Source organism: Micropterus salmoides, unplaced genomic scaffold (assembly GCF_014851395.1).
Source record: "Micropterus salmoides isolate LMB-PRFRI ecotype aquatic unplaced genomic scaffold, ASM1485139v1 Ms_hic_scaffold_15, whole genome shotgun sequence".
In the NCBI taxonomy this organism is placed as follows: domain Eukaryota; kingdom Metazoa; phylum Chordata; class Actinopteri; order Centrarchiformes; family Centrarchidae; genus Micropterus; species Micropterus salmoides.
The window spans coordinates 11942482-11963633 of NW_024040596.1; the positions used below are offsets into that span (position 1 = coordinate 11942482).

General features: G+C 38.7%; 1 protein-coding gene across 2 annotated transcripts in view; it reads right to left on the reverse strand.

Annotated features, from left to right (window-relative positions):
- tmem198a (transmembrane protein 198a) overlaps window positions 1-20919 on the reverse strand; it is a 32162-nt gene extending 11243 nt beyond the window's left edge. The window contains exons 1-2 of one of the 2 annotated variants that reach the window (XM_038720324.1): window positions 20376-20919; window positions 2916-3172 (exon numbers count right to left, since the gene is read on the reverse strand). In XM_038720324.1, coding sequence (XP_038576252.1) covers window positions 2916-3054 — 139 coding nt within the window. In that variant the 5' untranslated portion in view covers window positions 3055-3172; window positions 20376-20919. Of the gene's footprint in view, window positions 1-2915; window positions 3173-5005; window positions 5089-20375 lie in introns of those variants that run through there. The other variant, XM_038720325.1, reaches the window with a different exon arrangement.
- Between the last annotated feature and the right edge of the window lie 233 nt (window positions 20920-21152).

A 21152-nucleotide genomic window follows, 5' to 3' on the forward strand; every position in this document is an offset into this window, starting at 1 on the left:
TTTGCTGTCAAACAGAGATGCAAATAGACAAATGTAAACAGATGGTGAAGGACTGAGGAGCATATGTATTTGAAGTAAAATGATGCCATTCCTTCTTGTTACTCTCTAAAGTGTAGTATTTTGTTTCAGAGCTAGTATTAATTGAGCACATACAGAAAATATTAACATGCTAACATTATTATTTAGCTTGCTAAATGCAGTGATTTTACTGTTAGCATGCTAATGCTAGCAGCATGCTCAAAGTACAGCTGAAGATGATAAGGTACATTTAAAGTGAGACACAACATGGTCTTTTGTCTGGCATCACCCTAAGGGCAAACTTGACATTTTCTGCCATACTGGTGGTGAAGATCTACAAATAGCAAAGTTCTCTACATTTTTTTTTAATCCAACCAATAATTTTGTTTCAGGGCCTTTAGCCACTATGGTCTGCATGCATGTTGTCAACTTTGGAAAATAAAGTTGTCGGGAAACCTGTTTGTAATGCAGGGACTGACACTGCTGATGCTTTACCAGGTCATATACAGTGAATGTTAATGCCATCTGTACGCTTCAGTGAATCCCTCTATGTCTATTAGTATGCAACAGATTTGCTCTGTTATAGCTTAAAAATACATTAATATTCATCCAATTTTGCCTTCTCAAAATTACAATTCTATACCTTTTCACACATTACCTTGTTAATTTTGGACATTTGGTCTAGCAGTATTGTGTTGTTTGTGTCACTTATAATATAGATATTAAAATCTCTGTATGGGTCTGCAGATAAATTATCTGAGTTGTTTGAAGGATGTGGACTTTATTTATTTATTTATCTATCAAGTACTATATTATATATTAGCAGTAACCAAATGTAAGAGGGAATGAGATCACAAGGCAATACATACAAGTTAAAAATGTAATGCATTGTTTCCTTAATAGTGGACACTGATTGCTTCTTTGAGATAATTTATAATGTGCATGGCTCTAATGTGTACAGTATGTAAATCAACTCTCTAATAGTATTTGTAGCACAGCCTGGTTCTCAAATGGTTACTGATGCATACCATGTCACTGGAAGACAGTTCAATTCTCTCTATGCTGGATCTTCCAGTCCAGTAAAGGCAAAAATAACTTTAATTTAAAAAATTGCATGCATCAGATTCCCTACAGTCCTTGCAAAACCATCATTAATCCCCACCACAAAAATGTGAATTCTCTTCCAACACCACTTTAACTAGAAAATAGCTGCAAGTAAATCATTACAAAAACATAAGCCAACCAAAGGCAATATACTGAAATTAATTGTAACTTTGAACAAAAAGGCACGAGGCATTCTGAATGCAATGTCATTATTTGAACACTTTTACGCAATTTTGCAAGTACCTATTCAAGTGGAAATACAATTTTTAATCCATCATTTTTTGTTGGAACAAAAACAACTCTACTGTAAAAAGCCTGTAACCATTACAGCAGATCTCTCTGTCCCTCTAATTATTTATTGACTACACAATCCTGTAATCACTTTACATCCAAACTCATTAGGATGGGCCCTCAATTCTTATGATGCAATCAAATGCAGCCACTCACTGGGACCAAAATTAAGCCTCAAGTAAAGACTCTGTGTCCTACCATTTGAATGAACCTATGCATACAGTCCAGGCATTTGATGGCAAGGAGGAATAGAATTTTTAAAATCTACAACACGGGGTCCACTGCTAGTTAGGCCTGGTATTTTTGATTAAATGCAAAACTCTGTGCTTATTTTTCTTTCCGCAGTGCTGCTGCAACATTAAAGTTGAAAGAAACAGGAACATGCCTTTGAATGTGCAGCAAATGAGAAGATGTTTTTTTCTTTAAAAGATAGCAGGCAGTCCAGTCCTTTTAGTATTTCTGATGATGACAACAATTTGGGTATAAGGGTAATGGAGATTCAAGGATTTGATACGATGCAATTCTAAGAAACATAGTCTGAAAATGCAGGCCATGGGTTTACCTGGGTGTAGTCCACCTGATGTAAAGGAATACTCCTGCATGTTATGCCACAGTAGCTTAGTCTGTACGAATGAGATTTCAATATTGATTCACATAGCCAGAAACAGGAGAGCCACTCTGTACTGCTCTTAAATCAATAATAAAATATACCAGCAGAGCAGTATGAACTACAAATGACAGAAAAATGATCAACAGTAGATATCTCAGGGCTCTTTGGCTGCATGTTGTAGCACTTAATTATTTCCTGGCACTCAGCTACACATCACTCTTCAGATGCTTTCTTTAGATGAACTAATAGAATGCCCAGGATCTCCAGCTTTGCGGTTTTCTAAAAGAATCTGTTAGCAAATATACACTGAGCCGCTTGTAGATGACTGAAAATCAAAGCAAAGGAGGTAAAAGCAATATGCTTATTTGCTTTCTTGCTGAGAGTTTGATGAGAGGATCGTTACCATTCTCATATCTGTGGGGTAGCAGCTAGCCAGGCTAAGGCAACAAAATGCCTTCCAGCACTTCTAAAGCTCACTAATTTACATATTATATCTTGTTTAATATGTAAAAAACCAAAGTGTAAAATAACACGTTTTACGGATGGTTACTGCACCTGTTACTGCTAATTTGCTAACTGCAATAACTTCCTGTTTTTTTCAAACAAGATAAAACATGTTAATTAATGAAAGTTTGATGTCCTGGTAGGCTGATTCACTTTCATTTGCATAGAGCCAGGTTAGATGTTTCCCACTGTTTCCAGTCTTTGTGCTAAGTTAAGCTAACTGGTGGTAGCTTTACATTTAAAGTACAGACAGGACAGTGGTACTGTTCTTTTCATGAAACTCTTGGCAAGAAAATAAATATTTAACTATATATTTAAATGTTAGTTAAACATTAAGCAGCACAAAATAGGACTAGGGTGAGAAAGCTGCAACTACACCATCACTTACCAAAGAAGCAGTAGATGATTCCAAAGAGGCAGCACATGGAGCAGACCACTGAGGGAACGATCTCATATCTCCTCTCAATCTCCTGGTCACACCTCAGTCCCACCTCAGCCAAACCCAGCAGTTGGCTGGTGGAAGTCATGCTGACTGAAGTGAAGAGGGGCAGCGTTTAGGGGAACAGAGTAGGGTGTGGGTGAGGGGTGGAGGGGATGTGTAGGGATGACTGGATTAGTGCGCCTCACCCATTGAGATGTGTCTACCTGAAAACGGGAGGCATGGAAAGAAAGAGTGATGAAGAGAGAAAGGGCGGGAGTGGGAATGAATGAGAGAAAGAAAAGACAAGAGAAGAGAGTGATTATTGATTGCTCATTTTAAGTACTCAGCTGTGAGTGCTGACAGAGCAGTAAGCATGCATTACAATTTTGAACAAAGAAACCTCTCAGCACAGCCACTCTAGCAACTTGTGCTACAGATGAAATTTCTGCATAATACTAAGAAAAAATGAAATTCAGCAACTATCATTCACTTGGATATACAGAAAAAAAGGTTGCAACAAATTGTTGCCAACAGTTTTGAAAGTATTTGACCAGTAGACAGAAGATTTGCAGCACACACATAATGGTTGCCATGGAGAGATCAACAGAATGCATTTGCATAAATTTGCATGTTGTGGGAAAGTACAAGACTGTTTGTCAGTTTTGTATTTGTGCCACGAAGATTTTTCAGAAGGATAAAAAACAAAACCCGCATCTCATCTTGAGCTGCCTCTGCTCTAATCACTCACTTGAAATAATACATCAGCAAAATCACTCGCTGCTGTTGTAAGCTGAAAGACTGCCATGTCATAACTCTATTTGGTACGAAGTGCTGCAGTATCGACCATCTATAGTGTTTCACTATTGTTAGAAAACACTCATCAGGAATAGAAATACTATATGTAGTGATTGTTCAACACTGAATTTAATGTATTTTCTAAAAGGGCCTTTAGTGCAACATATGACAGACTTTTGATAAGCAAGAAAGGGTTGGGTGTTGTCTACATTAAAACATCAGGCAGATGTTGGTTTCGGTTGTTTGATAGGCTGCATCATTAACAAGCCCACAAGTGGCACACCTGCTGCCTTGATAACGGATCGCGGGTGGAAAAATACCTTTGTCTTTTAGCCGACTTCATAAAATGTACTGCTGATGGAGAAAGTGGAGTAGGGGAGTGACAGAGAGAGACGGGGCAAGCCGGTGTGTTTACCTGAGGTGTAGGCCTCTTGTGTCTGAGTGTGGGGAGAAGAGAAATCCGAGGAATGTACGAAGCATATTTATAATGTATAATAATAATGTTTGTGGTGATAAAAACCTGCTTTACATGGCGGTATTATGTGGTATCTGTCAGCCAACGCCAATCATCATCGGCATCATCATCTATAGGCCCAACCCTAAATCAAGACTAAATAATAATAAAAATAAAAATAATAATAAAATAATAATAATAATAATATTGTCATGCAAAAAATAAAATAAGATAAAAAAAAATTTAATTCCTGCCTGTGTGATTGTCTGCCCCACCCATATTAGTTTAAGTGGTGTCCTGTTAACATTCCCTCACTTGTCTATTTAATCTGTGTGTTCCCCATGTCTGTTTCCACTTTGTCTTCTCGTCAAACATACCAGCCATTTCTTGACCTTGTGGATTTTGACCCTGCTTGGATTTGTTTGCCTGTGTGGACTAATTGCATGGTTTGGTCCCTTGCCTCCCTTCACCTTGCTGTGAGTTTGTACACCTTTTGTTTATTGTTTAAAAAAACACTGTTAAACTGAAACTATTCTGCGTCTGGGTCCTAGCTCTTGTTTTCCTGTCCCAAACTTGAACTGACTGTGACAACTTCAATAATACATAATATGTATAAAGGAGATACTGCTGGAATGTATGCTTAAGTGTAAAAACAAGATAAAAACATGAGCAACTGAAAAGATATAAGACGAGCAGCTGCACCAGAAACACATCATATCAAATGACGAACATAACAAAATATGGACTGTGATGTGTTAATTAGTATTTATTCTAACCTTTAAAAAAAACATACATTGTATTTACTTACCTAATCTAATCTGTCGAGTCTGTATACTTCTGTCAGATGAAAATGTGCCCCAGGCTTCCAGTTTGGTCCTTTTTTGGTAGTATCTGTGCAATCAGCTAATAAACGTGATCTAAGTCAGCTGTGCTTCACACATTTTGTGTGAGGAAAGCTGAGGGCAAATGCAGCCAATCACTGTGTCTCACTCTACCCTAACATAATAGCAAGTACATTCTAAAAGCACATTTTTAACAAGTAAATTGTGCACTAAACCCTATAAAGTTGTACAGTTATACAGTGTAACATGTGTGATTTAAGGATCATAAACTCATACTGTTAACCACACAGCTCCACACTTATTCAGGTCCAAATCCCAATGGCTTAATTTCCAGCTGAGACACAAATTGAGACCATTGCATAGACGCACTCAATGGTGGAGACCTTTAAACGGAAGTATCCTCTAAGTGGCATAAATAGCACTGTTTTACTCTGCATTATCATAATTTCATGAAGCAACTATATCTTTTATATAGTCATCATTGTCTGTCATGCATTTTAATTCTCGCTTAGACTGACTTAGTACAAAGTGCATGCCGTTTTATCTCTTCAAGGAATTGACATTGGAGACTCAAACGATTGTATTGTACAGTACATCAGACCACAGTTATACTACCCCCCAATCCCAAAGCATGTCAGCTTTTACTATAGTGACAAAAGGAACGCAAAACCTGTAGTTCTTTTACAGCCTCTGTGGGTTACAGGCTGCATATAAAATTTTAAGTTCTGTTACTCTGGATCCATTACCTTTGTCTAGTTTCTCCTTCAGGTCACCGCACTTGTCATGTCAGAATACAGATGTCATTCTCTCTTTCTCTCTCCCAGCCTCTCTCTCCTGTGTTTACTCTTGCACATGCATATGCAAATATACACAAACTGTGCACACATACTTGGCTGCCTAATTGCACAGGGGAGGTAAGCCCTTTTTACTCTGTATTGACGTAATAAAGCTGATGCACTGTGGCACACACACACACACACACATAAAAACAGATGCACGCACAAGAGAAGTCCTGTACACACTCAAACTAAATTGTTTTGACATGGTGTGTGCTGGAGAAAACAAAACTACACAGGAGTCAGATACAAGTTAAGATTATAAATCTTGATAAGCATCTAAAATGAAATTTAGCATTTTTTCTAAAACTAAAAGTATATGTTTAACAGTGGTCAAGATAAGAAAGAGCAGTATATTTAGAATGCAGGGACCATCATATTGTGGCTAGCTAGACTAGGAAGAACAAACCCCCCCCACCCCCCCACCCCCAAACATCTTGGCACTCGCATTGGAGGAGAATGTCAACCAATCATACACAAAACATCAGTAAACGTCAGGCAGCATTCATTTGCAATAACCGACTTCATAACAATGATAGAAGTGTGGAAAGGAATGAGGCAAGTGAAATGAGAAAGTCAACAGCATACTGAAAAAATCTAATGGCAGAATTTACAATTGACATTCAGTGAGCTATAATATGAATGGGTGCCAGAATCTGATGTCTCTAATAAATGCTCAAGGTTTTCATGTGTCATGAAAACATCTAAATGTCACCTGCTGAGTTTAATTGCTTTTACGCCCTAGCCACAGCCCCTTTCATCAGATCCCTTATGTCAGCTACACCCACCTGAGTCTGTGCCTCTGGGCTTCCCCTGTCACTACTAATATGGAATTAAAAAGCATTAACATAGATTAAGATAAACTATAAGCTAGTATTAAACATTTTAATGATACAGTGTAAACGACGCTCCCTGTCAGAGAAGTCGGGAGCCTGTGACTCAGAGCTAAAATCAAGCCGATTAGCATTAATACAGGTTGTTTGAACGCAGCAGTCTTTTAGTGGCAACCATGTTAGCTACATAACATGTACTATATAGCCATGTCAAGTACAATAATAACCTGTGAGGATAATATGTGATGTTATATTGCTTTCTGAAGTCAAATCCTCAGACTCTACCAGAGAGTAGCACTCTCAAAGCAGGAACCTTCAAGAGAGTAGGTACTTCTTGACAGGAGAAACACTGCTGTCTGGTTCATTGAGCGAGCCTTCATATCTGCTGCCCTGAAAACTGATTTTCATTAGAAGCTGCTGAAGATATTGCTATATTGTAAAACTTGTTAAATGGCTAAGGTGAGTTAAGCTTCTAGAAAGCTTCTGGAAACTAAATTTTTACAGCATCCAATATGATAGTGATACATGTGCCAGATTTTTGCTTCACTTGGTTAAGTGCAGTTGTCAAAAATGCCCAAACAACCAGCGCCAGTTTGCATTCTGTGCAGAGTTGGTTAAAAACCTGAAAAGCAATTGGAGAAATTCCTATTCATAATTGCCTGTCTTGGAAAGACGGACTCCAATGGTGAAATAGATTGTGAAGACTGCAGCTTAGTCACACCACAGGCACCTTGACTCTGGAGAAAAATCCAGCTGAGAATGGATGACAAGGGATTCGACCACACGACCAAAAAGAATAATGACCAAGTGAAAAAGTGCTGAAATGATTTGGTCTCTAAAGCTGCCTTTATTTTCTTTTTCTGTCAAGAGACAACCCGAGTCATGAAGGACTTTTCTGTACTTCACAAGGGATTAAAGTATTTTTTTTAACTTTAACTTGTTAAATGCTCCTGCAAAGAAGCTGATAAAAAGTGATGTAGTGGTGGGTCAGGAAGTACTGCAATTTCTTTTTTTCTTTTTTTTCCTTTCTTCTTCTTTTTCATGCCCCCTGCATCCAATATTAAAGTTATTGCAAACAGAAATCAATTTCTTTGTAACACAAAGTCAGAATTGGTTGGAGAAAGTGGTAGGTTGCTTGGTAGCTCAATCTTTACAAGCAAACTACGCGCTACGCTTGCAGTTGTTGACCTCCCCCACAGTCACAAGGAGACACACAGGGAGATAGTGCTACTCCAAATAGTTGGATTACAGTGGGTCTTGAAAACCCAGTGAGCCAACATAAAACAAAAACTAATAAACCATACATCACTGATCAGAAATCTTGTATTGTATTATATTATAGTCTCAGGATTTTCACAAACAAAAGAAAAGGCAACCAGAACAAAGACCCAGAACAAAGGGTAAATGATGCTGCTTCATGTGCACTTGTGCAGTAGGGATGAAACGGTTACCAGTTTAACGATAAACCACGGTCAAACTCTTGAAGGTTAGAATTACAGTTTCAAATTTGAATTATCATTAAAACAGTGTTTGATTACGGTGCTTTGAATATTGCACAGTAAATACTGTCCAGCATCAACCAAGTTAGGAATAGTCCCCCAGATGGTGGAAGGCAGTGACAGCACTCTGGAGATTTTTCAGCCTTAAGTGTGGTCATATTTTGTTTTTTGTAACTTTTAGCTCAATCCATGATGTGGGAATTTTGGAATGAGAAAGAATTTTATTTCCATCCATCCATCCATCGTCAACCGCTTATCCTGCATACAGCGTCGCGGGGGGCTGGAGCCAATCCCAGCTGACATCGGGCGAAAGGCGTGGTACACCCTGGACAGGTCGCCAGTCCATCGCAGGGCCACACATAGACAAACAACCACTCACATCCAAACTTAAGGACAAATTTGGAGACACCAATTAACCTAGCCTGCATGTCTTTGGATGGTAGGAGGAAGCTGGAGCACTCAGAGAGTGAACCCACGCTGACACGGGTAGAACATGCAAACTCCACACAGAAAGTGAGGCGACAGTGCTAACCACTGCACCACCGCGTCGCCCAGAATTTTATTTGCAATTTTCAATATAAAACTTGGTGAAAACTGGTGTTTATCAATACTTTTCAAGCATTTTACAACACTGTGATAATACTGATAACTGTGATCATTTTGGTCACTATAATCGTGAATTTCTCATGCAATTTCATCTCTACTGTGCTCATTTCCATGACAGCATCATCAAATAAACTACAGTAAATCATCCTCAGTTTCAGCATGACTTTTCAGACTGAATGCTGATTTCTGTATGAAAGATTTTGTCAAATCACATTCTGTGCTGACCAGACACACCCACAGAGAGATGACATGATCAGAAAATAGTCCACCAACAAGGTCACAACAATAAAGAGGAAAAAACAGCATATTATGCAACAATGTCACGTGCTGCATGTTGCTATAACAACCAGCAGCGGTACAAGGACCGTGCAAATGGGAAGAGGGGCTCATGTCCATGGGAATGTGCATGTTAAGAGCCAATGTGTGATGGTTTCTTTGAGGCCCCTGGCAGCAGTTTGTCCTGACCTCTGACCCTATTCAGCTAGTGCCTCTTTAAAAATCACCAACATATTATGGTGATATAGCTGGACTGAGTGCACTATGATGACTATTATGGCCAAAACCAGCCCCATACTTGATGTTGAAGCATTTTTGTGAGTGTAATGGAGTGACTAGTGTGTGACAATGCTACAGACACAGACAAGTACCTTGGACTAAACCATCACATAGATTAGTTGTGGGTTTAAATGAATCAAAATATTAAATCTACTCACAGTGAGAGTACCAAAATATAGACTTTTATTATTATTTTGATTGTTTGATATTGTAGTAACTGTTGTGTTATCTCACATTTGATACTGATTTTTTAGTCCTTTTTTTTTTTTCCCCTATTAATATACACACATATACGGTTTTATTCATTATTATTCATTTTATTTAAATTTTTAAATATATTTTTATAATAACACACGTTACTGTGTCATTTACTTAGTTTATTTTAATTTTTAAATTTTAATTTATTTATTTTTTTAGATTGGTGTCATCATTAACAAGCCTCCACTACATGTGTCGCATCTGCTGCTGTGAAAATCAAATCGCGGGTGGAAACTTTTGGTGACTTTATAAACATACTGCAAATGGAGAAAGACCGCAAGTAGACATACAGGGAGAGAGAAACAAAAAGAGGATGGGGCAAGCCAGTGTGTTTGCAGAAAGAGACCAGAGGTGTCAGTGTGTGGGGATAAGAGAACTGAAGGGAAAAGCAAGGTGAGCAGATTCAAGTAGTGAGTAAACACTAAAACATTAGAATGAAGGAGGAGGTGGAGAATGAAGGAGAATTAAAATGGTGAAATAAGAAATACCTCCCCACATTCATTCATTCTGTGGGAAACACTGTACAGTAACCTACAGTTTACACGTAATAATTAGCACTTTCTTTTTACATTTCCGAAAAATCTTTAGCTTCCTCCTACGGTGAGACAAAGTCTCAGTTGTTCTGTGTGCTTATTTTTGCATGTGTGATTGATACCTACTACTTATTCAAAAGCTGCCAAAATCATCATGAGATTATGTCTGTTATGTCTTAAGTGTCCTTAGCCTCAAAAACATGCGGGGGAAGACGGTAAATTAATATCAACGCAGGAGACCAGCTCTGTATTGTTGCTGGTTTCTCAGTGTGATAAACAGCACCAATAACAGGTCACTGTTCAGTGCAAAAACATTGCTTCACTGTAGAACTATGTTCCCATAGAAGCTGAACTATGGATCTAATTATTACTGTACATGGTGCTTGCACTTTCATAAAATATGCATTGAAGTTGGCACATGTGGCGATGCTGCTGTTCCTTTACAGTGGGTGTTTTTTTTTGTCTGAGGTAAGTAAAAATAATGCAGAAAGGATCATAATAATGATATCTTAGTAACATGTGTCACCATGTTTCCAGTGCACAGAATAACCAGAGTTCATTTTCCATCAGCTCCACTTGAGAGCTTTAGTATGTAAACGCTGCAGTGAAACCAACATCGAAATGCCTTTTCACAGGCTCGTTTCCCTCCCTGCTGACAAACGGGGAGCGCTGAATCACAACACAGCCCCTCTGACACAAATCACAGTTCACATGATGATTTGCTCAGCCATATCCTTGCTTGCATGCCTCTGTCAGCCCGACAGCCCAATAATGTGAGGTTACATATCAAAACCACTGGCAGTGTAATAACCTTTCTGCGTGCTGATGTGCTCTCTGTTGGAGTTATGCTTCTGTTCCCCTCTCCTCCAGATGAGTAGACAGTCTGAGGTCACAGATCAAATCTGAACACTGCAGGCACAGTAATAAGGGTTTTATGATTTGTTCTGCTGTATGCCAGCTTGTATCTCTAGTCTCAAAACTGTATTTGCCATTTGCAGCACAGTGTGACTTCACCTTCACCTCTCTGGGTGTGTTGACTTGTACAGATGTATGATCTTTAGATCATTTATCTATTGTAGAGGACAGTGTCCCTTATAACTGATAGAAATAGTTGTTATGAAAAATAATGCTTTCCCTGAATCACTATGTATAAATACTTGATTCTCTACTTGCATGCTAGATTAACATTATAATTTCAAACACAAAGTGAAAGAATATGGACTCAATATCAAACTGTATTCTGCATAAACTCAAAGGAAAGTGAAGAAGAGTGAAGTCTTCTCAGGCTTTACAGTGTGTGTGTGTGTGTGTGTGTGTGTGTGTGTGTGTGTGTGTGTGTGTGTGTGTGTGTACACACATATGTATAAAGCTTTTCATCCCCAAACCTGCTGCGAGATAAATTATATTTTCTAATCTTCTATTGATATGGGCAAACTGACAGGAAGAAAAGAAGATGAAGGGTTAGAAAGTGTTTGTGCTCGTTTGTGCGCACCTAGGTGTGTGTGTCTCTGTCTGTGTGTGTGTGTGTATGTGTGTCAGCATGAATATTTCAGAGGCCCCACACTGAGTGGTGGCGACAGAGCATCACCAGAACGAGGACACACTGCTCTCCAGAGAGAGAAGGGGGGACAGAAAGGAAAGAAAGAAAGACAGAAAGAGAGAAGAGAGCAGAGCAAGATGAAAAGAAAACCAGGAAGACTCAACACACACACACACACACATATTTAGTCTCTGCATAAGATATGGTTCACTTCAAAATGGCATTTTATTGGGCTGTATATTGGCAAAAAAGATTCTTACATTATTTGTAACAAATCAACACAGCAGCATCTCTTATTTGGGTTCCTCTAACTTGGTTTTGTGTAAAGCTAAAAACCTGACTGATTTGTACTAAGCTCCAATACAAGAAAGCAAATCTCTAGTGACATCTAGGCACACAGATGGTTTTGGTTTCATTTGTCCAGGGTTTGAGATATTTGTCTCAGAGATTTCTGCCTCAACTCCTATACAATTACTGTAAAATAATTTTTGTGCCATTCCAGAAACATGTTCGTCACTAGTCTTGATAATAAACAGACCTTGCTCTGAACAGTTTTCACTGGAAGTACTTTGAAGAAATAGTCCCCAGAAAACTCTTGACAGCGTGTTGTGTGGATTGTGTCCAAAGTAAAAGGAACCACTTGTTTCTGAATAGTGATGCGGTTTTTAAATGTAGTTTTTCAATGCAATGAGCAACACAAAAATCCATCCACCGCTATTTACATGTATCATTTTCTACATCCTTTATTTATACACTCTTTTTTGCTCTATAAGGGTTTAATGGACAATTTCCTCTCTTAACTCTGGTATGAAGTGGTGATATTGATTTTTAAATGTACCCAAGTGTACTTAGCTCATCAGATTGGACAGAATATTAGATCACAGCTGTAACTATTGTCATAATTATTTTGTATCATATAATTGTGAGGATACAGTGCAATAAAACCTATGGGGTGAAGAGTTCAGTGGGTTTTAGTTCAGTAGGCTGAAGCAGGATGGAGATTTAGCCTGGTTAGTCTAGGTGAAATGTTTTAGAGGTAAACCTTGCTAATACCACTAAAGCTGTTACTGAGATATTAAGCCGTTTCCCTCGGTGAGGTTGACAAGATTTGACGCACAGGATCACTAGATAGTAGGAACAGCAACTTGTTTCCTACAGTTTTGTACAGAAATTGCTGGTCCACAGAGGAAGAATCCTAAAGACAGTGGTGATCCACTTACAACTTTACTTCTAACTCCACCATAAGGTTTAAATTTGTGGTTTTGTGTGAAATATCTCAACAACTGTTGGATTAATTGCTTGGAAATTTGGACAACCATGTCACCATCAGGATGATTTGTAAGAACTTTGACCATTCCCCAAAACAACATGTACGAGAGTTGGAAAGTCACATGACGTTTAATGTGTTGTGGTCGTAGTTTGGTTAGGTTAAGAAAAAGATCGTAGTTTGGGTGAAAATAAATACATTACATAAGTCACCTACAAAACCTAACTTCAAACTTTCACATTGGACTTGAACTTTGGAGTTCTGAGTGAAAGTCCTAAGTTTACTTGACCCATCCAGCCACCTTCTTATGTGTACTCTGTTGCTCTTTATACTACATCACCTAGCTTCCTCATGTGCTCCCTTCATACGGCCAATAGAGATCATGGCTTTTTATCCTGTCTTTCCGTCTAACCGCATATGGCCTCATTTTTCTGTGCCTACTGTATGGTGCAGACTCATATCCCAATAAGTTTTAGGATCTTGATTCTGAACGGAGAGACAGTGACAGTCATGTCATGGTTACTATCTTTCGGCACTTCTGTTCCATTTCCAGTTTAGAGAAACAGAGATGGACAGCATTCATGAACATGTGACAGTGAGTAACAGTGTTGCTGATGTCATGGTTACTAACAGGATGACTGTTTCCATCTAGCCCATCTGTCACTGGGGAGACTACTACTTTGTGTGTGTGTGTGTGTGTGTGTGTGTGTGTGTGTGTGTGTGTGTGTGTGTGTGTGTGTGTGTGTGTGTGTGTGTGTGTTGTGAGGGTGTTGTCGGGAAAGAAAGCAGAAAGAGACTTAGAGAGTTAGAATCTGCTTAGGATTTGAAACAAATGTATCTGACATTAAAGAAATATAGTCAAACAGTCCTATCTTGCATCTGTTCTCATGGATTCTGCTGTAGAATGAAGACATTGAGCGATTATTTCACAGTGCAATTATTGTTATTTCACAGACCAACGAGATGTGGCATAAAATTGTCTCAGTTCTACCATTACATACAAGAGGACAACAGCCTTTATTTCAATAATGAGCTTGAATATGAACTGGGATACCAGTGTTTCCTACAATGGTTACCAACACGTGTGGTGTCTTTGAAATGCTTCATTAATGTCTACATTAGTTTAAAAAGAAACAAATGAAGCTAATCATTCAAAGTGTTTATGAGGGGAAAGCTTAACAGTTCTTCTCAAACTTCTTCTCAAGCTCCTTTTCTTTTTTTATATCTTTAAAAATTGCGTGTGACATTTTATAGACTAAATGATGAATTAATTAGCCGACAAACTGTTAATGAAGATAATAATTTACTGTAGGCCTATTTCTTAGGAGGCCAGACTGTTAAACTGAACTAGTTCCCTGGTCAGTAGGCATGGTGATCAGAAAGGAACACATAACCTGGTTTGGAAACTACTGTAACTATAAAAAGTATTGCAGATCAACAGTGTAACTGAAGAGTAAAATGGTCATTCATCACAGCATCCTCATTACAGTAATTTTGTTTTACAAGCTCGACAAGTCCTGCCTCTCTTGTTTGCCTTCCTGTCATCGCTGTTTCCAAATCTGTTTCCTTTCAGCCAATTTCCTTTTTTTAAACATTTAATCATTATCAACAGCACATTCTTAACAACCTTTGATAAATAAAGCATTGACATTGGTAGAAAAATGTTAATAGCACATTTTTCCATACCATTTCCCTTTCAGTCAGGAACAAAAACAAGTTTGGTCACAATTTAAACAGTTTAAATGCCTTTCACTGCTTACAGTCTTTAGTGTATCACTTCTTTATCTGCATCTAGATAAGCTCTTTAAGTTCACTGCCCACTCCATCATGCCTACATCTATATCATTTGCCACTTTTTGTATCTGTACAGTAAAGCTAAAATAGATACACACACAGTGAAACAGCCTTGGCCTGGGTCATTTGGTTGCTCCGGTCATTAGGTTTAAATGCAGGAGGGTGGTTTGTATGGGAGCCATTAACTTTCTCCTCACACTCTAACTCTCTCCCTCTGCACTACAAGTCTATTGAGATGTCTGAGTGACCTATAGACCCCTCACACACTTGTGTATATACACACACACACACACACACACACACACACACACACACAAAACATCAAGACAGAGAAGCATGTCTAGAGACTATTCTATACATAAAGGTCCTCATCTCCACCCGATCGTTCTCTCACCCATTCCCTTTTCATGCATCTATTCAGCCATCAATCTACCCATTTAGCAAACTACTTATAAAGTGCAACACCAAAGTATGGAGCTGAAAACAACCTGCTTTGCCGTGCAGTGATCTCAGGTGTAGCTTCAGATGTTGTCTGTCTCAGATCACTTGAAGTGTAGTGTGTGTGTGTGTGTGTGTGTGTGTGTGTGTGTGTGTGTGCCCGTATGCTGGTGGCCTCAGCATTGATCCCCATCTAAGCCTTGGTCACTGCATGTGGCCTGAAGGTGAGGTGACAGGGGAGTAAAGAGGCTTTCATGCGATTATAGCTCATTCTCTGTCTTCCACCGTCTCTCTTTCCAGCATCATTTATCTCACTGCTGCTTTCAACCACTTTGCTGGTTCTCTGTTTGTCTCTTGGTGAACACTAGACCTACTTTAAGTCACAGTTTCTTTAGTCCCACATGGATCCATTTGTCTCTTTCCAAGTGTCCCCAATGAGCTGATGGTGGCTGTTCAGAAGTGTGTGACTACACATCAAAAACAAACAAAATGTATGAAAAAACAACTTTCAGATGTGCAATTTCTTTCAAAACCATCTCTCCATTTCCCACATAATTATTTTCATGCTGTTTGATTATATGCCTGCTTTCAGCGAGCAGTAAAAAAAAAAGCCAAAATGCTATTTGTACTTTTTCCTCTGAAGGTATGAGTGGCCTTGTATGCACATACCTGTATACTAGCTGCAGACAAACAATGTGCGAGAAATAGTGCAAACACCAGTGGTGAAAGAAGCATTCGGATCTTTTACTACTAAAAGTAGAAATTTTACAACGTACAAATACTGTATTACAAATGCATAAATTCAATCACAATTAAAAATTAATTAATTTGAGATTAATGTTAATTTTAATCCTGTATCTGGTCGAGACTGGGCTCATTTAAAAACATGATACACTCTTGGGTAATTTTATGTACTCCATCATATTTTATATGCTCATTATAAGTTATTAAAATCACAATCTGCAAAATAGCCAGTAACCATAGTTATTAAATCAGTGTATTGGAGGAACTAACATGTTGGGGAGAAGAAGTATAAAGTAAAACATTGCAATACTCAAGTAAAATACATATATGTAAGAATTAAGTGCAGGATTTGAGAAAATATACTTGGTTCCTTTCCACCAGTGGTAAACACACAAGTACATTTTGTCTGTGATGGTGTGAAAACAGGACAAGAGGCTATGTGCACACACAAATACACATTCCTCTGTTTAAATCTCGGCCTTCTATCTTTCACTGTTTCTATTAGCTGTGCTGCCCACAGCTCTGTCTCTCTGTAGATCCGTGCTGAATTACTGCATTCAGATGTAGCTTGTTGGCTCAATTTGCTCTATTTATTGTTGATATTTGCCTGTGTTGGCAAGCACGTCAACATATATACAGTATCATAATAATTACAAATGAGGGATGTCCAATTACCTCACAGATTCCTTGGCAAGATTTAAGTTAACCAATTAGCTACAGAAGCAAAAATAATTATTCCTAAGGATTTGCTCGTGCAAGTGAGCACATAGTCTACACATGAAGTTCATACGTACTGTACACACAACACACATAAAAAGGTTTGCATCTGAATACACAGATATTGTTCGCATCTACTACATAAATGTTGGCAGATGCAGCAAATGTGTCTGCATACATGGAATGGAGACACTCTTACAGCTGCAAACCAACAGCCAAGCACACGCACACGCGCACACATGCCACATTGCCAGAGGGCTCTCGCACACCGTGAGTCAGATCTGGTTGAAACTAGTGGCTCCCGACCTGACGCTGTCCTCATTACACTTCTGACCACCATACATTTAGTATACAGAGTGCTCAAATCATTGGATGACCAGACATATCTGACCAGTGTTTTGAACCAGTGTGTGTGCGTGTGTGTATGTGTGTTGTGTGTGCATGTGAATAAGCCTGAGGGAAGGACAGCACTGGTGTGTATTAATGGGATTAGGATTGACTTTACCCTTCCTCTCCCTTCTACTTTCACACTTATCCTTTTTCTCCTGCCCCCGACCCCCCATCCATTCTTCTTGAAGTCTATTTCCTTCATTTTATGGTATTTTTCCTTCTGTTTGTATTCATCTTAGTCCACATTTTTTCACAAGTCATAACCATGCCTCTACCTTTTTCCTCCTACCTTCACTTTTCACTCCACTCTTTAAATGTATAGCTTTAATAACTTCCTCTTCACTCACAGTCCTTCCTCGCTCTTTCTTTGTCCACCCTCTTTAACTCCCATCCATATTTCTCTTAAATATACACACACACATACATACACACATATACATTTTTATATATATATATATATATATATATATATATATATATATATATATATATATATATATATATATATATATATATATATATATATATATATATATATATATATATATATATATATATATATATATATCTCAAAAACATCGGGGCCTGTTGCAGACTAGCTCTTCAGAAAGAGAAGCCCCTGTAGACGTTTTTGCTCAGTCCTGAGTCTTTCGGCTGATGTTCACTGCGCTTACATAACCCGTCGTCAAAGCGTGCATAGCAACACAAGCAATCCATGAATCGTATGAATGGATGAATGATAGTCTCCCCATTACCCATCCTCGCCTCTACACTGAGAGCTATTGAAGCGTATCTATCTCAGATCTGCCTTAATGTTGATTACAATACGGAATGGGGAGGCAATGTTTTTAAAATTACTTGAAATAATATTTGTGATGTTGAAACCTTTTCTCTCCATACTTCAAATATGTATTTGTTTGCCTTAATTAGGCTGTTTTTACCCAAGTACGTAAATGTAGTGGAATTATATTTTTGAAGAGGTTCAGACAAGAAATTAAGATTTTTTCTTATGGCTGTTCAAATCCTTAGGAACCCTAATCAGCTTTATCACAACTTAAAAGGTAATATTTCCAAGGAGACAGAATTTTTCTACTTCTAGCCAGACTTCTCATCAAGTCTGAGCCTGTCACTTTGGCCGAAATCCTAAGTCTGAGGACTGCTTGGCTCTTTATTATGGTTACATAACTATCGCCAAAGCACCATATGGCAGGCTCATTCAAACAATTTTAATAGACTTTTTAAAGGTGTGGGATTGAATCCCAATGGCATGGTATGCTGTCACATTTCTATCCCCCTCACTGTTCTCCTGTCTGTTTACTAATTCCTCATTCTCTTATCTAAAATACGAACCTAACCAATCATTACATAACACTGAGATTTAAGTATGATATCAAGAAGTGTCATTATTCAAACATCAAGGAATCAGTAGGGCACAGTGTATGAAAATAACACCTGACAACCGGAGTAACAGTTGGGCCTATTAGAGAAATTGAGTTATGACAAAATTGCTGGCTGGACTACTTTGACATTATCGGAAATTAAAGCAAATGTTAAACACTTCCTTGTACACAGGATAAGCGTTTGACGATGGATGGATGGATGGATGGTTAAACACTTCCATTTTGTTCATCCTGCTGGGTGACCCCCAAGTGCTCCAGTAAAGGAGCACACTTGCCAGCAGTAGAAGGTTTGGTGCACGCTGAGTTGAATGTAAATAATGTGACTGTGAATACTGATTGTTCCTGAAAAACAACCCCCACGCTTTTTATCTTATTAAAAGATGGCTATTTATTTTCCAAGGAAATAAATCACAAACTGAAGGAGAGTCTTATTAAAAATTTCAATAGCACTACAAAGTGAGAAATTCTATGGGTTGACTTCGGGGCACCCTTTAATGCATCACACAGCCAAACAAAAGCACGCAGTCAGTGACTAGCTGCACAGTGGTTTCTTAACACTCGTGTACACTGCATCTTATTCATGCTTCGTCCAAAGGCGTCTTTTCCTTTACACCCTCTATTCAGATACCACACAGCCTTCAAATTCATCATTATATTTCAAGTCAACAGTAAAATCACACTCAAAATAATATATATATATATATATATATATATATATATATATATATATATGTGTGTATACACACACACACACACACACACACACACACACACATTTTTTTTATGCTCTCCCACTCTTGCATTTCACTGTTATATTTCTCACCCTTTCCTGTATTATTAAAATAGGCATGTACATATATGAATATCTGGAAGTTTTTTCTTTTGATGGTTTATGTGTCTCCTTTACATCACATGGACAGCTGTGCCCACACATTCCCTCATATACAATCCCAAACACATTATTAGCACCAAAAAAATATGGGGACCACCAGACTCTTTTTGTGACAAATGGTTCGCTTTTGATCCATTTATGAATAATGTTATCTTAAACTGCAGAAGAGGGAGCGAAAACACACAAGTACAAGCCATGCCATTTTCAGAATGGAACTGGTATGTGGTACAACATTTGCATGTTTAACAAAGGAAATACAAGAAAAATGCCTGCACAGTTAGCACAGCAGGCTTGCTGCCTATAATAACATCTTCTTTGCTTGGGCAAACTACTAATTATGAAGATGTTTCATGTAGTATTATTGTGCCCCGAAGAAAAGAGTAGGTGAAGTGAGAGAAAATATTCTCCCCTTTTTTAATCTAGTGTTTTGTTTGGTTTTGGGATAAACTCCTAATGGATTTAAATGCAATGTTTTGTTGTTTTAGATAGATAGATAGATAGATAGAGTTTCAGCAAGAGCAAATCAATTTGGCTCCTAGTCTTTACACGCTGTCCAAACCAATTATGCACACGGGTATCAAATTCAGAGTTTAGTATTTTAAATTATTAATTCCCACACGCCATGAAGGATTAATCTGGCTGTCACTGATATGCGACGGTCGCAGGTTTTCTCGAAGTGCTCGTGTCTTGTGAGCAGCAAATATTCTGTTCAGCATCGCTTTGTAAACAATAGAGGGAAAACAATAGCGGAGCCGAGATAGCCCTCCATGTGTCTCATTTTCAAAGCCAATTACAGTGACGGACATAAGGCTGTGGGCAGCATAATTAGTTTCTGAGGAACCATTTTAACAGGAAATTTGGATGGTTTGCCGTTTAGGCTGCTGGGCGGAGAGAACAGGACTAAACGTTGCACTTTAGTCTTAACCCTAAACCCTTATTCGTGGCACGCGGCAGACTCAATTCAACAAAAATCGATCATGCTGTGCGAACATAACACAGCTGTAATTGGAAGGGAACAAAGAAAACTCACTCACCTCAGAAATGCAACATCTTCGCGTGTTTCCTCCTTTGTCATCCACGAGTCCAAAGGAGCAAAAACAGATATTAACACAAAAAGAAGAAGACGATCTCCACTTGTCTGCTCGGTCAGCTTGAGAAACCCAACATCATGATCTCATCATGAACCATCCAAAACCAGTGAGCAACTCCACGAAAACCCTGAAGCGAAGATGAAACAATGCTCAACTCCTCTCCTCTCTCCTCTCCTCCACTCAGTGTTCACACTTAGCGTAGGCTACTGGCTGCCTTTCGGTGTCCAGACAGACGAGCAGTTGTCAGCCAGTACCTCATGTAATATTGAACGCCGATAATGGACCAGTGCGACGGGAAATGGAAATGCTGTCCTTCGTTTTTTTATTCCGTGTTTACATCATGCTGCCCTATTAAATCCCCTCTAAACGTCCAGTATATACGCTTCCTTTGTGCTCCCAGTCTCTCCCGCCGAGGATAACGGGTTAAACCTTTCCAGCAGCACGAGAGGGGAGGGGGGTGGAGAGAAGCTATTCACGTGAATACAGGGGACGAATGGGCTCGGTGACTCGTGGCCAAATGTTGTTATTGTCGGAGATAAAGAGACGGGGAGACAGGAGGGAAAGGGGGAGGAGAGAGAAAGAGTGAGGGGGAGAGAAAGGAGAAAGCGACAAACAGAGAGGTTGGTAGGGTGGGGGGATTGCAAAGGAGGTGTATTTGAGGCATATCATTAAAAAGGAAAACAGACCGGCTTCAGTGTCATCGGAGTCTATTGTAAATAT